This window comes from Panulirus ornatus, chromosome 35 (assembly GCF_036320965.1).
Source record: "Panulirus ornatus isolate Po-2019 chromosome 35, ASM3632096v1, whole genome shotgun sequence".
Taxonomy (NCBI): domain Eukaryota; kingdom Metazoa; phylum Arthropoda; class Malacostraca; order Decapoda; family Palinuridae; genus Panulirus; species Panulirus ornatus.
Window position 1 is genome coordinate 21735491 of NC_092258.1, and position 25836 is coordinate 21761326.

The 25836-nt window shown below is 41.2% G+C and overlaps 1 protein-coding gene across 1 annotated transcript in view; it reads left to right on the top strand.

The window, feature by feature from the left end:
- Positions 1 to 25836, top strand: part of LOC139760211 (uncharacterized) — a 543167-nt gene that overhangs the window by 198298 nt on the left and 319033 nt on the right. The window contains exon 5 of the mRNA XM_071683146.1: positions 14346 to 14437. Within this exon, the coding sequence (XP_071539247.1) occupies positions 14346 to 14437 (92 nt within the window). The remainder of the gene's footprint in view (positions 1 to 14345; positions 14438 to 25836) is intronic.

Consider the following 25836-nt stretch of genomic DNA (forward strand, 5'->3'; position numbering starts at 1 on the left):
TTCAATCTCATGTTTGGTTTCCCCCTTCTTGTCCCTTCCACTTTTGACACATTTATCCTCATTGTCAATCTTTCCTCACTTGTTCCCTCCATATGTCAAAACCATTTCAGCACACCCTCATCAACTCTCTCAGCTACGCTCTTTTTTATAACCACACTTCTCTCGTTCCCTTTTATTACTTACCCAGACTGCCCCATACCACATATTGTCATCATACATTTCACTTCCTACTCTTCCTATCCCCTCCACACATCCTCATCTATAACCTGTGCCTTGCATCCATACAAGATTGTTGGACTACTGTGCCTTCAAAAATTCCTATTTTTATTGTCCCACATACTGCCATTTCATTTCCCATGCATTCACCCTTTTCTGTACATTCTTATCTATAGCACATGCCTCACATCCATACATAACCACTTAGCCTACTATACATTTAAACATACCAGTGTTTGCCCTCAATGACTGTGACCTCTCTTTCCACACATTCCTCAATGCTCCCAGAACTTTTGCCCCTTTCACCCACCCCATGACTCCACAGCTTCCATAGTTCCAATTGCTGTCATGTGTACTCCCATTTATCTAGAATTCTGCTCTTTCCAAGTTAGAAAAGTAGTTTTTCATATATCAAAAGTTACATATTTAGTATTGTATGGAGAATAAGGAAAAAATGTAATCTGGGAGTACATTATGGTGACAGAATGTAATCTGGTTTAAAAATTTTTGTGATGCTTTCAATGTTAGTCTTCTCGAGGCTTCTTATGAAATTACATGTATTGTGTGTTAGTTAATGCCAATATTACTGGAAGAGATGGTTCAATTAAAATACTTGTATACTGTCTTTGGTGCTTGTAATGGTGTGAATCATGGGCCATGAATAAATAAAAAAAGTGGATGTGTTGGATAAGAAATGCTTGGGAACAGTATGTGGTATGAGAAGGGTTTTTCATGTAAGGAATGATAATGTATGAAAAGGATGTGGAAGTAAGCTCAGTATGATCAAGAGAGCTGAATAGAGTGTAATGAAGTGGTATATACATACCGAAAATTCCTCACAACTCTCCTCTCTTCTTTGACAGATCCGTAATTCACCTTCTATACTCAGTAAACATACTTGTTATTACTGTAACATCCATACTATCTTGGAAACCCCACTTTTTGGAAATAGCTAAGTCTGCTTTGTGGCAACTGGGAGTCCTGTGTAGATGTTAAAATTTCTTTTTTCTAAACATCTGATCCAGTTACACAAAGAATTAATCTGTCCTTGTTTGGAGTACTGCTTTCGCATCTTGAGTGGTTGTAGCTTTGCATCATTACTTGACAAAGTTTAGTTGAAAACAGTCTGGCTTGTCAACTCTCCTACTTGACTCCCATTGCCCAGTACCTCAGTGTTGCTTAACTTTCCATGTCTTAAAGGTATGACTTAAGTTTTTGCTCCCTAGAGCTGGGTGCTTGTGTGCCCCCACCACTAGCTAGACCACGCAATTCTCTTCAAGCTGCAGTGGAACGTGATTGCTGTGTGGCCACTGGCAGCTCAAGGGTGGGCCTTTTTGTTAACTTTCTTTTCTTACATCTTGAAGCTTTAGACCTCTCCACCCTTTCATGTCTTTCCCAATAACTATGACGTGGCACTTTTTAAAAGACAGGTTTTTCACTTCTTCCAAAAAATTTTAAATACTTTCCTCATTTCTTCTTCCTTACTTTCATTAACCACTTTATATATCAAGTAAGGCATGGCCTTGATGTTGACTTTTGTCCACTGGAGCCTCCAATTTAAGAAAAAAAGAGAAGCTATATTTGTCAGAAGTTGCTCGAGCAAGGAGGAGGGGAGACTGAGATGGCAATGGAAGGATGGAGTTAAAGAGACTTTGAGTTATTGGGGCTTGAAGGAGGATGAATGGTATGCAAGGGATGGAGCAAATTGAAGCACTTTGGTATATAGGGGGCTGTTTGCTATCAAACAGCTGAAGCATGGCATATAAAGTGGTCAGGGGAAACTGTGGAAAGGTGTCTAGTGCTTGGTAGATGTTAGGGGTTTTAGTTTCATAATATTGTACGTGAGAGGTACATAGTGAATGTGTGCAAATGAGGCCTCTCTTCATCTGTTTCTGACTCCACCTTGCCATATGGGATATGGCAAACCAATTTGAAAAAGATACTGAATAATAGCTTTCTATCCTTGGAATGACTGGTTGCAGAGAGGCAGTTGAATAAAATTGATATCGCAATAGCTGGTAGCTATTCCTTGGATAAGATGTCAGAATGAAATGAAGGGCAAGAAAGTCAGAATGAGACAAGTCAAGATGGAAAGAATGACTAAAGTCAGCAAGGTATTCTGCTACATCATTTGTCACTCTGTCTTTGGACCTTATACTGGATATTTTTCTAGAATTTGGGCCATTATTATTAATGTTCAGATAGGTCCTGTGAAAGAGTGCGTATAAGATGTACTGTGTAGTTTTCCATTTTGATTCTATGTTTATTTTATTTCATTTATTTTGCTTTGTTGCTGTCTCCCGCGTTAGCGAGGTAGCGCAAGGAAACAGGCGACAGAATGGCCCAACCCACCCACATACACATGTATATACATACACATCCACACATGCAAATATACATACCTATACATCTCAATGTATACATATATATACACACTCAGACATATACATATATACACATGTACATAATTCATACTGTCTGCCTTAATTCATTTCCATCGCCACCTCATCACATGGAATAATAACCCCCTCCCCCCTCATGTGTGCGAGGTAGACTAGGAAAAGACAACAAAGGCCCCATTCATTCACACTGAGTCTTTAGCTGTCATGTAATAATGCACCGAAACCACAGCTCCCTTTCCACATCCAGGCCCCACAGAACTTTCCATGGTTTACCTCAGATGCTTCACATGCCCTGGTTCAATCCATTGACAGCACGTCGACCCCAATATACCACATCGTTTCAATTCACTCTATTCCTTGCACACCTTTCACCATCCTGCATGTTCAGGCCCCAATCACTCAAAATCTTTTTCAATCCATCTTTCACCTCCAATTTGGTCTCCCACTTCTCCTCTTTCCCTGCACCTCTGACACATACATCCTCTTGGTCAATCTTTCCTCACTCATTCTCTCCATGTGACCAAACCATTTCAAAACACCCTCTTCTGCTCTCTCACCCACACTCTTTTTATTACCACACATCTCTCTTACCCTATTATTACTTACTCGATCAAACCACCTCACACCACATATTGTCCTCAAACATCTCATTTCCAGCACATCCACCCTCCTCCGCACAACTCTATCCATAGCCCATGCCTCGCAGCCATACAACATTGTTGGAACCACTATTCCTTCAAACATACCCATTTTTGCTTTCCGAGATAATGTTCTCGACTTCCGCACATTCTTCAAGGCTCCCAGAATTTTCGCCCCCCTCCCCCACCCTATGACTCACTTCTGCTTCCATGGTTCCATCCACTGCCAAATCCACTCCCAGATATCTAAAACCCCTCACTCCCTCCAGTTTTTCTCCATTCAACCTTACCTCCCAATTGACTTGACCCTCAACCCTACTGTACCTAATAACCTTGCTCTTTTTCACATTTACTCTCAACTTTCTTCTTTCACACACTTTACCAAACTCAGTCACCAGCTTCTGCAGTTTCTCACATGAATCAGCCTCCAGCGTTGTATCATCAGCGAACAGCAACTGACTCACTTCCCAAGCTCTCTCATCCACAACAGACTGCATAGTTGCCCCTCTTTCCAAAACTCTTGCATTCACCTCCCTAACAACCCCATCCATAAACAAATTACCATGGAGAACCATGGAGACATCACACACCCCTGCTGCAAACCTACATTCACTGAGAACCAATCACTTTCCTCTCTTCCTACACGTACACATGCCTTACATCCTCGATAAAAACTTTTCACTGCTTCTAACAACTTGCCTCCCACACCATATATTCTTAATACCTTCCACATAGCATCTCTATCAACTCTATCATATGCCTCCTCCAGATCCATAAATGCTACATACAAATCCATTTGCTTTTCTAAGTATTTCTCACATACATTCTTCAAAGCAAACACCTGATCCACACATCCTCTACCACTTCTGAAATCACACTGCTCTTTCCCAGTCTGATGCTCTGTACATGCTTTCACCCTCTCAATCAATACCCTCCCATATAATTTACCAGGAATACTCAACACACATACCTCTGAAATTTGAGCACTCACTCTTATCCCCTTTGCCTTTGTACAATGGCACTATGCAAGCATTCTGCCAATCCTCAGGCACCTCACCATGAATCATACATACATTGAATAACCTTACCAACCAGTCAACAATACAGTCGCCCCCTTTTTTAATAAATTCCACTGCAATACCATCCAAACCCGCTGCCTTGCCGGCTTTCATCTTCCGCAAAGCTTTTGCTACCTCTTCTCTGTTTACCAAATCATTTTCCTAGCCCTCTCACTTTGCACACCACCTCGACCAAAACACCCTATATCTGCCACTCTATCATCAAACACATTCAACAAACCTTCAAAATACTCACTCCATCTCCTTCTCACATCACCACTACATGTTATCACCTCCCCTGTAGCCCCCTTCACTGAAGTTCCTATTTGTTCCCTTGTCTTAAACACTTTATTTACCTCCTTCCAAAACATCTTTTTATTCTCCCTAAAATTTAATGATACTATCTCACCCCAACTCTCATTTGCCCTCTTTTCCACCTCTTGCACCTTTCTCTTGACCTCCTACCTCTTTCTTTTATACATCTCCCACTCATTTGCATTTTTTCCCTTCAAAAATCGTCCAAATGCCTCTCTCTTCTCTTCCACTAATAATCATACTTCTTCATCCCACCACTCACACCCTTTCTAATCTGCCCACCTCCCATGCTTCTCATGCCACAGGCATCTTTTGCGCAAGCCATCACTGCTTCCCTAAATACATCCCATTCCTCCCCCACTCTCCTTACCTCCTTTGTTCTCACCTTTTTCCATTCTGTACTCAGTCTCTCCTGGTACTTTGGTTCTATTGATATATAATAAGGACCTCAGCTGGGTTGATTCCTGGAGCCTTATGCATATACGTATATATGTGCTTCGCATGCATGCACCCTTGGATGGGAGTGCAGTGGATAGACAGTGTTGCTGGATGATTGAAGATGCAAGTGCTTAATTTGTCTTGACCTGTTGTGGGAAGGGTGAAGATAGATTGGAAATAAAGATATGAGGTAGCAGTTATTTGTGGAAAGAATAACAACATTTGAGGTGAGTGGGAAAGTGAGAGATGATAGGTACAGTAGAAGGACAGATTAAGTTGGGTAAACATATGAGATGTTGGTTTAGAGGAACATTCAGTGATAGTGAATGGTTATGGTGTGTGGAGGAGATTCATTGATGGGCCATCATGTCATGATTTAGGAAATATGGCAAAATTAGTGGATGGATAGATATTTTCTGAACAACAGGAATCTTAATTTTCTTCAGTGTTGATCTTTATGATAAAGGTATTATTGATTAGAAATGTTTCATTTTATAACATTTTTTACATCCTGGTTTGGACATATGGAGAGAATGAGTGAGGAAAGATTGACAAAGAGGACACATGTGTCAGAGGTAGAGGGAACAAGGAGAAGCAGGAGACCTATGTGGAGGTGGAAGGATGGAGTGAAAAAGATTTTGAGGGATCGGGGCCTGAACATACAGGAGGATGAAAGGTGTGCAAGGAATAGAGTGAATTGGAGCAGGTCGACATGCTGTCAATAGACTGAACCAGGGCATGTGAAATGACTGGGGTAAACTATGGAAAGTTTTGTCAGGCCTGGATGTGGAAAGGGAGCTTTGTTTTCGGTGCATTGCACATGACAGCTGGAGACTGAGTGTGGACGAATGTGGCTTTTTTTTCTGTTTTCCTGGCTCTACCTTGCTGAAGCAGGGGGTAGCGATGCTGTTTCCTTTGGGGAGGGATAGTGCCAGGAATGGATGAATGCAAGCAAGTATGAGTATGTACATGTGTATATTTGTATATGTCTGTGTATGTGTATGTATATGTGTATATGTTGATATGTATATGTACATGTATGGGTTTTTATGTATATTTATGTGTATATGAGTGGTTGGGCCTTCTTTGTCTGTTTCTTGCTGCTGCCTCCTGATGCAGGAAATGGCAATTAAGTATAATAAGATAAAAACATTAAGAATGTTTCTTAAAGAATTTTTTTATTTATTTGAGTGAATTACCTGATGGAAGTTTTCCACTGCCTTAATGTAATTATAAAGGTAACATATTGCACTCATCAGTATAGTAGGCTTCTTGTGTAATTTTGTTTAATTGTCACATGGGTGCTGCATTCTGTTAGACCCATCCCTCCCATATTGGGGAGTTGTTTAGTAGTAATGCACTTTTTTAGCATCTAAAGTTTGGAATATTTTCAAGTTCAGGAATGAAGTGTTAGATGATTTTACACCTGCCACCAGATGAAATAGGTCTTTTGCAATTCAAATAAAATGCATGGTCCTGTCAGAACAATGAATGCTCTTAACAAGATAGCCTCTAAAGCTTGATAGGGTTTGTTAGTGGCATGATCATTATTGTTACTGTTTTTCACGTTTGATATCATGGATTGATAGCTTGAAGGTTTCATTGGAGTCCTTTATGGCTGGTTTAAACTCATAATTGTGGAAGTTATACCCAAATTCAAGTAAACTGTTCCTCTAAAGCAGTATGAAAAGTTTGTATCACCAGGAAGAACAAAATTAAGCTTAGTTTGGAGCATTAAGGAAGAAGTATATTATAAGCCATTTATATACCCATAACTATTTAAAGTTATTATGTCATAGACATTGAGATCTTGGTACAATACTAGACATTTAAATCCTGGCATGCCGCTGTCATGTTTAAACCTGTCAGATACCCAGTGACTTGTTGCATCATCCTCACTATCCTTCACTGGCCTTGGAGATTCAGAATCGTCTCTAAATATCATGTCTAAAACCTTTCTCTTCATTGTTTCTTGGTATGTCACCCAGATAGCTAGGTCATAAAATCTCCTTTGTTTACATTGAGGTTTAAAAGGATGGAACCCAGTTGTGAATGGATAATATTTTTCTGCCTTGGTGTATATATGTATAACTGCGAGGCCTAAGTATTTTGCATGAAATAATTAGAGTTGTAGGTGACATATGGTTTATATAAATGCCTCTAGAAAGCATGCACCTGTTCATAGATGGATAGGAAATTTTAGAACGTATGTGTGATTGCTCGACACTCAAGGAACTCACGACTCCTTTTCTCCCTGGTAACATATGGGTAACTTATGGTTTTAAAGATTTATTCATAAGCTAAGGAGAGTTGTGAGTGACAGATTACAGCTGACCACATATGTTTCCAGGAAGCATGAGCCTATTCATATGTGGGTGCAGAATTTCAATACTTATATGTGCTGCCCACATTCCTAGTATAATTTTTTTTTTTTTTTTTTGCTGTCTCCCGCGTTTGCGAGGTAGCGCAAGGAAACAGACAAAAGAAATGACCCAACCCACCCCCATACACATGTATGTACATACGTCCACACACGCAAATATACATACCTACACAGCTTTCCATGGTTTACCTCAGATGCTTCACATGCCCTGGTTCAATCCATTGACAGCACGTCGACCCCAATATACCACATCGTTTCAATTCACTCTATTCCTTGCACACCTTTCACCATCCTGCATGTTCAGGCCCCAATCACTCAAAATCTTTTTCAATCCATCTTTCACCTCCAATTTGGTCTCCCACTTCTCCTCTTTCCCTGCACCTCTGACACATACATCCTCTTGGTCAATCTTTCCTCACTCATTCTCTCCATGTGACCAAACCATTTCAAAACACCCTCTTCTGCTCTCTCACCCACACTCTTTTTATTACCACACATCTCTCTTACCCTATTATTACTTACTCGATCAAACCACCTCACACCACATATTGTCCTCAAACATCTCATTTCCAGCACATCCACCCTCCTCCGCACAACTCTATCCATAGCCCATGCCTCGCAGCCATACAACATTGTTGGAACCACTATTCCTTCAAACATACCCATTTTTGCTTTCCGAGATAATGTTCTCGACTTCCGCACATTCTTCAAGGCTCCCAGAATTTTCGCCCCCTCCCCCACCCTATGACTCACTTCTGCTTCCATGGTTCCATCCACTGCCAAATCCACTCCCAGATATCTAAAACCCCTCACTCCCTCCAGTTTTTCTCCATTCAACCTTACCTCCCAATTGACTTGACCCTCAACCCTACTGTACCTAATAACCTTGCTCTTTTTCACATTTACTCTCAACTTTCTTCTTTCACACACTTTACCAAACTCAGTCACCAGCTTCTGCAGTTTCTCACATGAATCAGCCTCCAGCGTTGTATCATCAGCGAACAGCAACTGACTCACTTCCCAAGCTCTCTCATCCACAACAGACTGCATAGTTGCCCCTCTTTCCAAAACTCTTGCATTCACCTCCCTAACAACCCCATCCATAAACAAATTACCATGGAGAACCATGGAGACATCACACACCCCTGCTGCAAACCTACATTCACTGAGAACCAATCACTTTCCTCTCTTCCTACACGTACACATGCCTTACATCCTCGATAAAAACTTTTCACTGCTTCTAACAACTTGCCTCCCACACCATATATTCTTAATACCTTCCACATAGCATCTCTATCAACTCTATCATATGCCTCCTCCAGATCCATAAATGCTACATACAAATCCATTTGCTTTTCTAAGTATTTCTCACATACATTCTTCAAAGCAAACACCTGATCCACACATCCTCTACCACTTCTGAAATCACACTGCTCTTTCCCAGTCTGATGCTCTGTACATGCTTTCACCCTCTCAATCAATACCCTCCCATATAATTTACCAGGAATACTCAACACACATACCTCTGAAATTTGAGCACTCACTCTTATCCCCTTTGCCTTTGTACAATGGCACTATGCAAGCATTCTGCCAATCCTCAGGCACCTCACCATGAATCATACATACATTGAATAACCTTACCAACCAGTCAACAATACAGTCGCCCCCTTTTTTAATAAATTCCACTGCAATACCATCCAAACCCGCTGCCTTGCCGGCTTTCATCTTCCGCAAAGCTTTTGCTACCTCTTCTCTGTTTACCAAATCATTTTCCTAGCCCTCTCACTTTGCACACCACCTCGACCAAAACACCCTATATCTGCCACTCTATCATCAAACACATTCAACAAACCTTCAAAATACTCACTCCATCTCCTTCTCACATCACCACTACATGTTATCACCTCCCCTGTAGCCCCCTTCACTGAAGTTCCTATTTGTTCCCTTGTCTTAAACACTTTATTTACCTCCTTCCAAAACATCTTTTTATTCTCCCTAAAATTTAATGATACTATCTCACCCCAACTCTCATTTGCCCTCTTTTCCACCTCTTGCACCTTTCTCTTGACCTCCTACCTCTTTCTTTTATACATCTCCCACTCATTTGCATTTTTTCCCTTCAAAAATCGTCCAAATGCCTCTCTCTTCTCTTCCACTAATAATCATACTTCTTCATCCCACCACTCACACCCTTTCTAATCTGCCCACCTCCCATGCTTCTCATGCCACAGGCATCTTTTGCGCAAGCCATCACTGCTTCCCTAAATACATCCCATTCCTCCCCCACTCTCCTTACCTCCTTTGTTCTCACCTTTTTCCATTCTGTACTCAGTCTCTCCTGGTACTTTGGTTCTATTGATATATAATAAGGACCTCAGCTGGGTTGATTCCTGGAGCCTTATGCATATACGTATATATGTGCTTCGCATGCATGCACCCTTGGATGGGAGTGCAGTGGATAGACAGTGTTGCTGGATGATTGAAGATGCAAGTGCTTAATTTGTCTTGACCTGTTGTGGGAAGGGTGAAGATAGATTGGAAATAAAGATATGAGGTAGCAGTTATTTGTGGAAAGAATAACAACATTTGAGGTGAGTGGGAAAGTGAGAGATGATAGGTACAGTAGAAGGACAGATTAAGTTGGGTAAACATATGAGATGTTGGTTTAGAGGAACATTCAGTGATAGTGAATGGTTATGGTGTGTGGAGGAGATTCATTGATGGGCCATCATGTCATGATTTAGGAAATATGGCAAAATTAGTGGATGGATAGATATTTTCTGAACAACAGGAATCTTAATTTTCTTCAGTGTTGATCTTTATGATAAAGGTATTATTGATTAGAAATGTTTCATTTTATAACATTTTTTACATCCTGGTTTGGACATATGGAGAGAATGAGTGAGGAAAGATTGACAAAGAGGACACATGTGTCAGAGGTAGAGGGAACAAGGAGAAGCAGGAGACCTATGTGGAGGTGGAAGGATGGAGTGAAAAAGATTTTGAGGGATCGGGGCCTGAACATACAGGAGGATGAAAGGTGTGCAAGGAATAGAGTGAATTGGAGCAGGTCGACATGCTGTCAATAGACTGAACCAGGGCATGTGAAATGACTGGGGTAAACTATGGAAAGTTTTGTCAGGCCTGGATGTGGAAAGGGAGCTTTGTTTTCGGTGCATTGCACATGACAGCTGGAGACTGAGTGTGGACGAATGTGGCTTTTTTTTCTGTTTTCCTGGCTCTACCTTGCTGAAGCAGGGGGTAGCGATGCTGTTTCCTTTGGGGAGGGATAGTGCCAGGAATGGATGAATGCAAGCAAGTATGAGTATGTACATGTGTATATTTGTATATGTCTGTGTATGTGTATGTATATGTGTATATGTTGATATGTATATGTACATGTATGGGTTTTTATGTATATTTATGTGTATATGAGTGGTTGGGCCTTCTTTGTCTGTTTCTTGCTGCTGCCTCCTGATGCAGGAAATGGCAATTAAGTATAATAAGATAAAAACATTAAGAATGTTTCTTAAAGAATTTTTTTATTTATTTGAGTGAATTACCTGATGGAAGTTTTCCACTGCCTTAATGTAATTATAAAGGTAACATATTGCACTCATCAGTATAGTAGGCTTCTTGTGTAATTTTGTTTAATTGTCACATGGGTGCTGCATTCTGTTAGACCCATCCCTCCCATATTGGGGAGTTGTTTAGTAGTAATGCACTTTTTTAGCATCTAAAGTTTGGAATATTTTCAAGTTCAGGAATGAAGTGTTAGATGATTTTACACCTGCCACCAGATGAAATAGGTCTTTTGCAATTCAAATAAAATGCATGGTCCTGTCAGAACAATGAATGCTCTTAACAAGATAGCCTCTAAAGCTTGATAGGGTTTGTTAGTGGCATGATCATTATTGTTACTGTTTTTCACGTTTGATATCATGGATTGATAGCTTGAAGGTTTCATTGGAGTCCTTTATGGCTGGTTTAAACTCATAATTGTGGAAGTTATACCCAAATTCAAGTAAACTGTTCCTCTAAAGCAGTATGAAAAGTTTGTATCACCAGGAAGAACAAAATTAAGCTTAGTTTGGAGCATTAAGGAAGAAGTATATTATAAGCCATTTATATACCCATAACTATTTAAAGTTATTATGTCATAGACATTGAGATCTTGGTACAATACTAGACATTTAAATCCTGGCATGCCGCTGTCATGTTTAAACCTGTCAGATACCCAGTGACTTGTTGCATCATCCTCACTATCCTTCACTGGCCTTGGAGATTCAGAATCGTCTCTAAATATCATGTCTAAAACCTTTCTCTTCATTGTTTCTTGGTATGTCACCCAGATAGCTAGGTCATAAAATCTCCTTTGTTTACATTGAGGTTTAAAAGGATGGAACCCAGTTGTGAATGGATAATATTTTTCTGCCTTGGTGTATATATGTATAACTGCGAGGCCTAAGTATTTTGCATGAAATAATTAGAGTTGTAGGTGACATATGGTTTATATAAATGCCTCTAGAAAGCATGCACCTGTTCATAGATGGATAGGAAATTTTAGAACGTATGTGTGATTGCTCGACACTCAAGGAACTCACGACTCCTTTTCTCCCTGGTAACATATGGGTAACTTATGGTTTTAAAGATTTATTCATAAGCTAAGGAGAGTTGTGAGTGACAGATTACAGCTGACCACATATGTTTCCAGGAAGCATGAGCCTATTCATATGTGGGTGCAGAATTTCAATACTTATATGTGCTGCCCACATTCCTAGTATAATTTTTTTTTTTTTTTTTTTGCTGTCTCCCGCGTTTGCGAGGTAGCGCAAGGAAACAGACAAAAGAAATGACCCAACCCACCCCCATACACATGTATGTACATACGTCCACACACGCAAATATACATACCTACACAGCTTTCCATGGTTTACCCCAGACGCTTCACATGCCCTGACTCAATCCACTGACAGCACGTCAACCCCGGTGTACCACATCGATCCAATTCACTCTATTCCTTGCCCTCCTTTCACCCTCCTGCATGTTCAGGCCTCGATCACACAAAATCTTTTTCACTCCATCTTTCCACCTCCAATTTGGTCTCCCACTTCTCCTCGTTCCCTCCACCTCCGACACATATATCCTCTTGGTCAATCTTTCCTCACTCATTCTCTCCATGTGCCCAAACTATTTCAGAACACCCTCTTCTGCTCTCTCAACCACGCTCTTTTTATTTCCACACATCTTTCTTACCCTTACGTTACTTACTTGATCAAACCACCTCACACCACACATTGTCCTCAAACATCTCATTTCCAGCACATCCATCCTCCTGCGCACAACTATCCATAGCCCACGCCTCGCAACCATACAACATTGTTGGAACCACTATTCCTTCAAACATACCCATTTTTGCTTTCCGAGATAATGTTCTCGACTTCCACACATTCTTCAAGGCTCCCAGAATTTTCGCCCCCTCCCCCACCCTATGATCCACTTCAGCTTCCATGGTTCCATCTGCTGCCAGATCCACTCCCAGATATCTAAAACACTTTACTTCTTCCAGTTTTTCTCCATTCAAACTTACCTCCCAATTGACTTGACCCTCAACCCTACTTTACCTAATAACCTTGCTCTTATTCACATTTACTCTTAACTTTCTTCTTTCACACACTTTACCAGTCACCAGCTTCTGCAGTTTCTCACATGAATCAGCCACCAGCGCTGTATCATCAGCGAACAACAACTGACTCACTTCTCAAGCTCTCTCATCCCCAACAGACATCATACTTGCCCCTCTTTCCAAAACTCTTGCATTCACCTCCCTAACAACCCCATCCATAAACAAATTAAACAACCATGGAGACATCACACACCCCTGCCGCAAACCTACATTCACTGAGAACCAATCACTTTCCTCTCTTCCTACACGTACACATGCCTTACATCCTCGAGAAAAACTTTTCACTGCTTCTAACAACTTGCCTCCCACACCATATATTCTTAATACCTTCCACATAGCATCTCTATCAACTCTATCATATGCCTTCTCCAGATCCATAAATGCTACATACAAATCCATTTGCTTTTCTAAGTATTTCTCACATACATTCTTCAAAGCAAACACCTGATCCACACATCCTCTACCACTTCTGAAACCACACTGCTCTTCCCCAATCTGATGCTCTGTACATGCATTCACCCTCTCAATCAATACCCTCCCATATAGTTTACCAGGAATACTCAACAAACTTATACCTCTGTAATTTGAGCACTCACTCTTATCCCCTTTGCCTTTGTACAATGGCACTATGCACGCATTCCACCAATCCTCAGGCACCTCACCATGAGTCATACATACATTAAATAACCTTACCAACCAGTCAATAATACAGTCACCCCCTTTTTTAATAAATTCCACTGCAATACCATCCAAACCTGCTGCCTTGCCGGCTTTCATCTTCCGCAAAGCTTTTACTACCTCTTCTCTGTTTACCAAATCATTTTCCCTAACCCTCTCACTTTGCACACCACCTCGACCAAAACACCCTATATCTGCCACTCTATCATCAAACACATTCAGCAAACCTTTAAAATACTCACTCCATCTCCTTCTCACATCACCACTACTTGTTATCACCTCCCCATTTGCGCCCTTCACTGAAGTTCCCATTTGCTCCCTTGTCCTAGTATAATGTATGTATATATATGGTTACAGCACTTAAAATATTAATTATCTTAGCCAGTACCTACCATACTTTACTTGTGTGTCTGATGTGATTAGCATGTACAGTTCTTTTGTCCTTGAAATTACTGGATGATGGTGTACTAGAGCAACATATTTGATGTAAATTATCTATGGCAAAACTGTGATTAGTTGATTATTTTTCAGGAATCAACTAACAGGTTTTCATATCAGATACAAGATCCCAGTGTTGTGAAAGATTTTCCAGACACTTTGTTGAAGAACATGGCTGTTGAACGGTAAGTGTAGCAAAGATTTTAAATTTTCTTAATGCGAGAGGCTTGTATCAAGTTTATTAATTGAAAGTGTGGTCATTGATATAACAAAAAGTTTTTTTTGCTTTCATCCAGTTCCTCATATGCACTCCTTATAAATGTGACTGTTCTCTCCTGCATTTAGAGCCCTTCAGATAATTGTAGTCTTTCTGAAATACTGTTTAATAAATCCTTTCACACCTGCATTTGATCAGTGTAGATTTCAAAGTATGCTTTAGTAGTATCCACCTTTTTCTCTAGGAGAAAGAGCACTATCTGTGTATCTCCAGCATACTGAAGAAGGGGTTGGAACTCATCCCTCCCTGTATTATCACTTTTTAAGTTAGGAACGGTTAGGTGCAAATGGATGATTTTTCATGTAAAGCTCTGTCCCTATTCCTCCCTTGCAAGGATTTTGTCCGGATTGTCTCACAAGGTGTATTTCAGAATTGTATAGAGTACATATTGAAGAAATACAGGAAATATATGAAATACAATACTGAGGAATTCACAGTAAGTGAAATACAGAAAAAAGTATTACTGTATAATATCACTATTAAACAATGAATTATTGAAGCCACAGAACATAACATGAAAGCAAAGAATTTTGTAACAGTGTTGGAAAAAAGATTCCACTTTGTGATTATACTTTGTTTAACAGTTTAACAGATCATATATTCGTGTTTTCCACGTGCATTTCTGCCTTTGCAATTGTAATGAATGTGCAGCATGATTATGAACAGTCCATAGAAATGTGAAAAAAAAAGCATTACATATAGGAATAGCAGCATCCAAAGGGAAAGAGTCAAATTGAAAGTTTACTTAAATGATCCTTTGGGGGTGCCAAAGTCCAATAGAGTGGCATGGCAGCATCCAAAAATAAAAAGACAAATTAAAGGTTTAATTTAAATCCCCTTTGGCGGTACCAAAGGTAATTATGGGGGCATAGAGACATCCAAAGGCAAAGAAATAAAAGGAAAGTTTACACCAGAACACTTCTCTGTTTGGACATGTATTAACGATCCCGGTGTTTTAGTCTTGCCCAGATACTGTCTCGTGCTTTGTTTTTCCTAAATTTTGACCTTTTTTATTCCAATAAATATTTTTGTTTTATGTTATACATAACCACAGGACCCCTCTCATGGGGATTCCTGTAACTTCAAGGCAGCAGTACTGTTAGAAGCAGGGAAATGATGGCCTTCATTGGAGCAGGGCTGCTGAGACCTGATGCTGGTCCTGGGAAAGGATTGGCATATTATGGTCTCCTCCAGTTACCCCAGCAGGGGACTGGGGCCCATATGATGGAAAGACTGCAGGAGATAGTTTTTCATACTTGATCACTGTTCCCCATTTTACTGAGGTAGCAGTAGGAAACAAAGAAAGAAAGATCCACTCATATTCACATATATGTACATATACACACATACATACATATATATATACATGTACACACATTTATTTTGTTGCTGTCTCCCATGTTAGCGAGGTAGTGCAGGGAAATAGACGAAAAGAATGACCCAACCCACCCACATACACATGCATATATATACACATCCACACACGCACATACACATTTCAATGTATACATGTATATACATACACAGACATATACATATATACACATGTACATAATTCATACTTGCTGCCTTTATTCATTCCCGTTGCCAACCCGCCACACATGAAATGACACCCCCTCCCCTGCATGTGCGGAAGGTAGTGCTAGGAAAAGACAACAAAGGCCACATTCGTTCACACTAAGTCTCTAGCTGTCATGTATAATGCACCGAAACCACAGCTCCCTTTCCATATCCAGGCCCGACAAAACTTTCCATGGTTTACCCCAGACACTTCACATGCCCTGGTCCAATCCATTGACTGCACATCGACCCTGGTATACCACATTATTCCAATTCACTCTATTCCTTGCAAGCCTTTCGCCCTCCTGCATGTTCACGCCCCGGTCGCTCAAAATCTTTTTCACTCCATCCTTCCACCTCCAATTTGGTCTCCCACTTCTCTTCATTCCCTCCACCTCTGACACATATATCCTCATTGTCAATCTTTCCTCACTCATTCTCTCTATGTGACCAAATCATTTCAAAACACTGTCTTCTGCTCTCTCAACCAAACTCTTTTTATTACCACACATCTTTCTTACCCTTTCATAACTTACTTGATCAAAGCACGTCACACCACATATTGTCCTGAAACATCTCATTTCTAACGTATCCACTCTCCTCCACACAACCCTATCTATAGCCCATGCCTTGCATGGGCTATAACATTGTTGGAACTACTCTTCCTTCAAATATACCCATTTATGCTTTCCTAGATAATGTTCTCGCCTTCCACACATTTCTCAATGTTCCCAGAGCTTTTGCCCCCTCCCACACCTTGTGAGTCACTGCTTCCTTGGTTCCATCCACTGCCAAATCCACTCCCAGATATCTAAAACACTTCACTTCCTCCAGTTTTTCTCCATTCAAACTTACCTCCCATTTGACTTGTCCCTCAACCCTACTGTACCTAATAACCTTGCTCTTATTCACATTTACTCTCAGCTTTCTTTTTTCACACACTTCACCTAACTCAGTCACCAGCTTCTGCAGTGTCTCACCCGAATCAGCCACTATCGCTGTATCATCAGCGAACAACAACTGACTCACTTCCCAAGCCCTTTCATCCACAACAGACTGCATACTTGCCCCTCTCTCCAAAACTCTTGCTTTCACCTCCCTTACAACCCCATCCATAAAGAAATTAAACAACAATGGAGACATCACGTACCCCTGCCGCAAACCGACAGTCACTGAGAACCATTCACTTTCCTTTCTTCTTACTCGTACACATGCATTACATCCTTGATAAAAACTTTTCACTGCTTTTAGCAACTGGCCTCCCTCACCATATATTCTTAATACCTTCCACAGAGCATCTCTATCAACTCTATCATATGCCTTCTCCAGATCCATAAATGCTACATACAAATTCATTTGCTTTTCTGAGTATTTCTCACATACAGTCTTCAAAGCAAACACCTTATCCACACATCTTCTACCACTTCTGAAACCACACTTCTCTTTCCCAGTCTGATGCTCTGCACTTGCTTTCACCCTCTCAATCAATACCCTCCCATATAATTTCCCAGGAATACCCAACAATCTTATACCTCTGTAATTTGAACGCTCATCTTTATCCTCTTTGCCTTTGTATCATGGCACTATGCATGCATTCCACCAATCCTCAGGCACCTCACCATGAGTCGTACATACATCAAATAACCTTACCAACCAGTCAACAACACAGTCACACTGTTTTTGATAAATTCCACTGCAGTACCATCCAAACCCACTGCCTTGCCGGCTTTCATCTTCCGCAAAGCTTTTACTACCTCTTCTTTGTTTACCAAATCATTCTTCCTAACCCTCTCACTTCGCACACCACCTTGACCAAAACTCCCTGTATCTGCCGCTATGTCATCAAACACATTCAACAAACCTTCAAAATACTCCCTCCATCTCCTTCTCACATCACCACCACTTGTTATTACCTCCCCATTATCCTCCTTCACCGATGTTCCCATTTGTTTTCTTGTCTTACACACTTTATTTACCTCCTTCCAAAACATCTTTTTATTCTCCCTAAAATTTAATTATACTGTCTCACCCTAACTCTCATTTGCCTTCTTTTTCACCTCTTGCACCTTTCTCTTGCCCTCCTGCCTCTTTCTTTTGTGCATCTCCCAGTCATTTGCATTATTTCCCTGCAAAAATCGTCTTTCACTAAAAATCTTACTTCTTCATCCCGCCACTCACTACCCTTTCTAATCTGCCCACCTCCCACACTTCTCATGCCATAAGCATCTTTTGCGCAAGCCATCACTGCTTCCCTAACTACATCCCGTTCCTCCCCCACTCCCCTAACGTCCTTTACTCACACCTTTTGCATTCTGCATTCAGTCTCTCCTGGTACTTCCTTACAGAAATCTCCTTCCCAGGTTCACTTACTCTCACCACTCTCTTCATCCCAACATTCTCTCTTTTTTTCTGAAAACCTCTTCAGATCTTTATCTTCGCCTCCACAAGATAATGATCAGACATCCCTCCAGTTGCACCTCTCAGCACATTAACATCCAAAAGTCTCTCTTTCACGCGCCTATCAATTAGCACGTAATCCAATAACGCTCTCTGGCCATCTCTCCTACATACATACGTATACTTATGTATATCTCTCTTTTTAAACCAGGTATTCCCAATCACTAGTCCTTTTTCAGCACACAAATCTACAAGCTCTTCACCATTTCCATTTACAATGCAGAACACCTCATGTACACCAATTTTTCCCTCAACTGCCACATTACTCACCTTTGCATTGAAATCACCCATCACTGTAACCTGTTATCATGCATCAAAACTACTAATACACTCACTCAGCTGCGCCCAAAACACTTGCCTCTCATGATCTTTCTTCTCATGCCCAGGTGCATATGCACCATTAATCACCCATCTCTGTCCATCCACTTCCAGTTTTACCCATATCAATCTAGAGTTTACTTTCTTGCACTCCATCACATACTCCCACCACTCCTGTTTTGTGAGTAGTGCTACTGCTTCCCTTGCTCAAGTCCTTTCACCAACCCCTGACTTTGCTCCCAAGACATTCCCAAACCACTCTTTCCCTTTACTCTTGAGCTTTTTTTTCACTCAGAGCCAAAACATCCAGGTTCGTTTCCTCAAACATACTACCTATCTCTCCTTTTTTCTTATCTTGGTTACATCCACACACATTTAGACATCCCAGTCTATTCCTTCAAGGAGGATGAGCACTCCCCGCATGACTCCTTCTTCTGTTTCCTCTTTTAGAAAGTTAGAATACAAGGAGGGGAGGGTTTCTAGCCCCCAGCTCCCGTCCCCTTTAGTTGCCTTCTACAACTCGTGAGGAATGCATGGGAAGCATTCTTTCTCCCCTATCCCTAGGGATACACTCATGTATGTATATATATTTTTTTCATAATCTGTCACTGTCTCCCGTGTTAGCGAGGTAGCGCAAGGAAACGGACGAAGGAATGGCCCAACACACCCATATACACATATGTTATACATACACGCCCAGACACGCACATATACATACCAATACATTTCAATCTACTCATACATACACAGAAATGTACATATTCATACTTGCTGCCATCATCCCTTCTCATCCCCACCCCGCTACACATGAAATAGCACCCCCCTCACCCTGCACGGGCACGAGGTAGTGCCAGGAAAGACAGGAAAGGCCACATTTGTTCATACTCAGTCTCTAGCTGTCATGTATAATGCACCGAACCACAGCTCCCTTTCCACATCCAGGCCCCACAAAACTTTCCATAGTTTACCCCAGATGCTTCAAATGCCCTGGTTCATTCCACTGACAGCATGTCAGGAGAACACATCATTCTAATTCACCCTATTCCTTGTATGCCTTTCACCCTCCTGTATGTTCAAGCCCTGATCGCTCAAAATCTTTTTCACTCCATCCTTCCACCTCCAATTTGGTCTCCCACTTCTCCTCGTTCCCTCCACCTCTGACCCATATATCCGCCTTCTTCTGCTCTCTCAACCACACTCTTTTTATTACCACACATCTCTCTTACCCTTTCATTACTTGCTTGATCAAACCACCTCACACCACATATTATCCTTAAACGTCTCATATTCAACACATCTACCCTCCTCCGCACAACCCTATCAATAGCCCAAGCCTCACAACCATATAACATTTTTAGAACAACTATTCCTTCAGACATACCCATTTTTGCTGTCCGAGATAACGTTCTCACCTTTCACACATTTTTCAATGCTTCTAGAACCTTCGCCCCCTCCCCCACCCTCTGACTCACTTCCGCTTCCATGGTTTCATCCGTTGCTAAATCCACTCCCAGATATCTAAAACACTTCACTTCCTCCAGTTTTTCTTCATTCAAACGTGCCTCCAAATTGACTTGTCCCTCAACCCTACTGAACCTAGTAATCTTGCTCTTATTCACATTTGCTCTCATCTTTCCTCGCTCACACGCTTTACCAAATTCAGTCACTAGCTTCTGCAGTTTCTTACCCAAATCAGCCATCAGTGCTGTATCATCAGCAAAGAATAACTGACTCACTTCCCAAACCCTCTCATCCACATCAGACTGCATACTTGACCCTCTTTCCAAACTCTTGCATTCACCTCCCTAACAACCCTATCTATAAACAAATTAAATGAACATGGCGACATCACACACCCCTGCCGCAAACCGACATTCACTGAGAACCAATCACTTTCCTCTCTTCCTATTCATACACATGCCTTACATCCTCGATAAAAACTTTTCACTGGTTCTAGCAACTTACCTCCAACACCATATACTCTCATTACTTTCCACAGAGCATCTCTAACAACTCTGTCATATGCCTTTTCCAGATCCATAAATGCTATATACATATCCATTTGTTTTTCTAAGTATTTTTCACATACATTCTTCAAAGCAAACACCTGATCCACACATCCTCTACCACTTCTTAAACCACACTGCTCTTCCCCAGTCTGATGCTCTGTACGTGCCTTTACGCTCTCAGTCAACACTCTCCCATATAATTTCCCAGGAATACTCAACAAACTTATACCTCTGTAACTTGAACACTCATCTTTATCCCCTTTGCCTCTGTACAATGGCACTATGCATTCATTCCACCAGTCCTCAGGTACTTCACCATGAGCCATACATACATTGAATATCCTCACCAACCAGTCAACATCACAGTCACCCCCTTTTTTAATAAATTCCACTGCAAAACCATCCTAACCCACTGCCTGGCCAGCTTTCGTTGTCCACAAAGATTTCACTACTTCTTCTCTGTTTACCAAACCATTCTCCCTGATCCCTCTCACTTTGCACACCACCTCGAACAAGACACCCTATGTGTGCCACTCATATCATCAAGCACATTCAACAAACCTTCAGAACACTCACTCCATCTCTTTCTCACTTCACCACTACTTGTTATTACCTCCCCATTATTCCCCCTCACTGATGTTCCCATTTGTTCTCTTGTCTTACGCACTTTCTTTACCTCCTTCCAAAACACCTTTTTATTCTCCCTAGAATTTAATGATACTCTCTCACCCCAACTCTCATTTGCCCTCTTTTTCACCTCATGCACCTTTCTCTTGATCTCTTGCCTCATTCTTTTCTACATCTTCCAGTCATTTGCACTGTTTCACTGCAAAAATCATCCAAATGCCTCTTTCTTCTCTTTCACTAATAATCTTACTTCTTCATCCCACCACTCACTACCCTTTCTAATCTGCCCACCTCCCCACTTTCTCATACCATAGGCATATTTTACGCAAGCCATCACTGCTTCCCTGAATACATCCCATTCCTCCCTACTCCCCTTATGTCATGTGCTCTCACCTTTTTCTCTTTTGCACTCAATCTCTCCTGGTACTTCCTCACACAAGTCTCCCTTCCAAGCTCACTTACTCTCACAACTCTCTTCACCCCAACTTTCTCTCTTCTTTCCTGAAAACCTTTACAAATCTTCACCTTTTCCTCCATAGAATAATGATCAGACATCCTTCTAGTTGCCCCTATCAGGACATTAACATCCAGAAGTCTCTCTTTCACGTGCCTGTCAATTAATATGTAATCCAATAACGCTCTCTGGCCATCTCTCCTACTTGAATACACATACTTATGTATGTCTCTCTTTTTAATCCAGGTATTCCCAATCACCAGTCCTTTTTCAGCATACAAATCTTCAAGTTCTTCACCATTTCTATTTACAACACTGAACACCCAATGTACTCCACTTATTCCCCCAACTGCCACATTACTTACCTTTGCATTCTAATCTCCCGTAACTATAACCTGGTCTCGTGCATCAAACCTACTAACACACTCACTCAGCTGCTCCCAAAACACTTGCCTCTCATGATATTTCTTCTCATGACCAGGTATTGATGCATAATTTATTTATATCAGTTATTATACTTAATCGCTGTTTTCCGAGTCAGCAAGGTAGCGTCAGGGAACAAATGAAGTCTGGCCTATCCAATTGTATACACATATATGTATATGAATGCCCACACACTCATATATACATATATATACATATCTACATATACACATATAGTTACACATACACAGACATATATATACATATACATATTCATGATTACTTGCCTTCATCCATTCCTGGCACTACCCCGCCCTGCAGGAAACACCATCGCTACCCCCATCTGCACTGAGGTAGTGCAAAGTAAACAAGCCAAAAAAAGGCCACATTCCTTCACACTCAGTCTCTAGCTGTCATGTGTAATGCACTGAAACCACAGCTATCTATCCAGTTGAGGCACCATAGACCTTTCCATGGTTTACCCCAGACATTTCACATTCCCTGGTTCAGTCTATTGACAGCATATTGTCCCCTTTATACCACATTGTTCCCATTCACTCTATTCCTTGTATGCCTCTCACCCTCTTGTGTGTTTTTGCTCCAATCACTCAGAATTTGTCTCTCCAAACTTCCACCTCCAATTGTTCCCCCCACCTCTGACACATGTATCCTCTTCCAATCTTCCCACACTCATTCTCTCCATTTATCCAGACCATTTCAACACACCCTCTTCTGCTCTCTCATCCATGCTCTTTTTATTTCCTCACATCTCTCTCACCCTCTTTTCATTACTAACTCAATCAAACCACCTCACACCACATATTGTACTCAAACATTTCATTTTCAAGAAATCCATCCTCAGCCATACAAACCTATCTATGACCCATGTCTCACAACCATATTATATTGTCGGAACTACTATTTCTTCAAACATACCCATTTTTGCTCTCCCAGATAACATTCTCCCCTTCCACACATTCCTCAACGCTTGTAGAACCTTCGACCTCTCCCCCAACCTGTGACTCACTTCTGCTTCCATGGTTCCATCCAGTGCTAAATCCTATCCCTGATAACTAAAACACCTCACCTCCTCCAGTTTTTCTCCATTCAGATTTACATCCCAATTAACTTATCCCTCAACCCTACTAAATCTAATTCCCTTGCTCTTATTCACATTTACTCTCAACTTTCTCCTTTCAAACATTTTTCCAAATTCACTCACCAACCTCTGCAGTTTCTCACTTGAATCAGCCACTAGACCTGTATCATCACCAAACAGGAAGTGACTCACTTCTCAAGCCCTCTCATCCTCAACAGACTTCATACTCACCCCTCTCTCCAAAACTCTTGCATTTACCTCCCTAACTATCCCATCCACAAACAAATTAAACAACCATGGGGACATCACACGCCCTTACTGCAGACCGACATTGATTGGGAACCAATCACTTTCCTTTGTTCCTACTTGTACACATGCCTTACATCCTTGGTAAAAGCTTTTCACAGCTTCTAGGAAGTTACATCCCACACTGTATACTCGTAAGTCCTTCCGCAAATCATCTCTATCACCCCTATCATATGCCTTCTTCAGATCCATAAGGGCTACATAGAAATCCATCTGCTTTTCTAAGTATTTCTCACAAACATTCTTCAAAGCAGACACCTGATCCACACATCCTCTACCACTTCTGAAATTACACTCCTCTTCCCAGTCTGATGCTCTGTACATGTCTTTACACTCTCAATCAATACCCTACCATATCTTAATTCATTTATGTATTTTTTATATTTGATTGCTGTTTCCCATGTTAGCGAGGAAACAGGCAAAAAATTGACCATCCACTCACATAAACATATATACATAAATGCCCTTACACACACATGTACACACATATTCATATCAACTTATACATGTATAGATACATATACATACATACACATATATCCCTGGGATAGGGGAGAAGAAATAATTCCCGTGTATTCCTTGCCTTTCATAGAATGCAACTGAAGGGGATGTGAGCAGCGGCTGAAAACCCACCCCTCCTTGTATTTCAATTTGTATAAAAGAGGCAGGAGGTCAAGAGAAAGGTGCAAGAGGTGAAAAAGAGGGCAAATGAGAGCTGGGGTGAGAGAGTATCATTAAGTTTTAGGGAGAATAGAAAGATGCTGGCAAGGCAGCAGGTTTGGATGGTATTGCAGTGGAATTTATTAAGAAAGGGGGTGACTGTATTATTGACTGGTTGGTAAGGTTATTTAATGTATGTATGACTCATGGTGAGGTGCCTGAGGATTGGCGGAATGCGTGCATAGTGCCATTGTACAAAGGCAAAGGGGATAAGAGTGAGTGCTCAAATTACAGAGGTATAAGTTTGTTGAGTATTCCTGGTAAATTATATGGGAGGGTATTGATTGAGAGGGTGAAGGCATGTACAGAGCACCAGATTGGGGAAGAGCAGTGTGGTTTCAGAGGTGGTAGAGGATGTGTGGATCAGGTGTTTGCTTTGAAGAATGTATGTGAGAAATACTTAGAAAAGCAAATGGATTTGTATGTAGCATTTATGGATCTGGAGAAGGCATATGATAGAGTTGATAGAGATGCTCTGTGGAAGGTATTAAGAATATATGGTGTGGGAGGCAAGTTGTTAGAAGCAGTGAAAAGTTTTTCTCGAGGATGTAAGGCATGTGTACGTGTAGGAAGAGAGGAAAGTGATTGGTTCTCAGTGAATGTAGGTTTGCGGCAGGGGTGTGTGATGTCTCCATGGTTGTTTAATTTGTTTATGGATGGTGTTGTTAGGGAGGTGAATGCAAGAGTTTTGGAAAGAGGGGCAAGTATGAAGTCTGTTGGGGATGAGAGAGCTTGGGAAGTGAGTCAGTTGTTGTTCGCTGATGATACAGCGCTGGTGGCTGATTCATGTGAGAAAGTGCAGAAGCTGGTGACTGAGTTTGGTAAAGTGTGTGAAAGAAGAAAGTTAAGAGTAAATGTGAATAAGAGCAAGGTTATTAGGTACAGTAGGGTTGAGGGTCAAGTCAATTGAGAGGTAAGTTTGAATGGAGAAAAACTGGAGGAAGTAAAGTGTTTTAGATATCAGGGAGTGGATCTGGCAGCGGATGGAACCATGGAAGCGGAAGTGGATCATAGGGTGGGGGAGGGGGCAAAGATCCTGGGAGCCTTGAAGAATGTGTGGAAGTCGAGAACATTATCTCGGAAAGCAAAAATGGGTATGTTTGAAGGAATAGTGGTTCCAACAATGTTGTATGGTTGCGAGGCGTGGGCTATGGATAGAGTTGTGCGCAGGAGGATGGATGTGCTGGAAATGAGATGTTTGAAGACAATGTATGGTGTGAGGTGGTTTGATCGAGTAAGTAACGTAAGGGTAAGAGAGATGTGTGGAAATAAAAAGAGGGTGGTTGAGAGAGCAGAAGAGGGTGTTTTGAAATGGTTTGGGCACATGGAGAGAA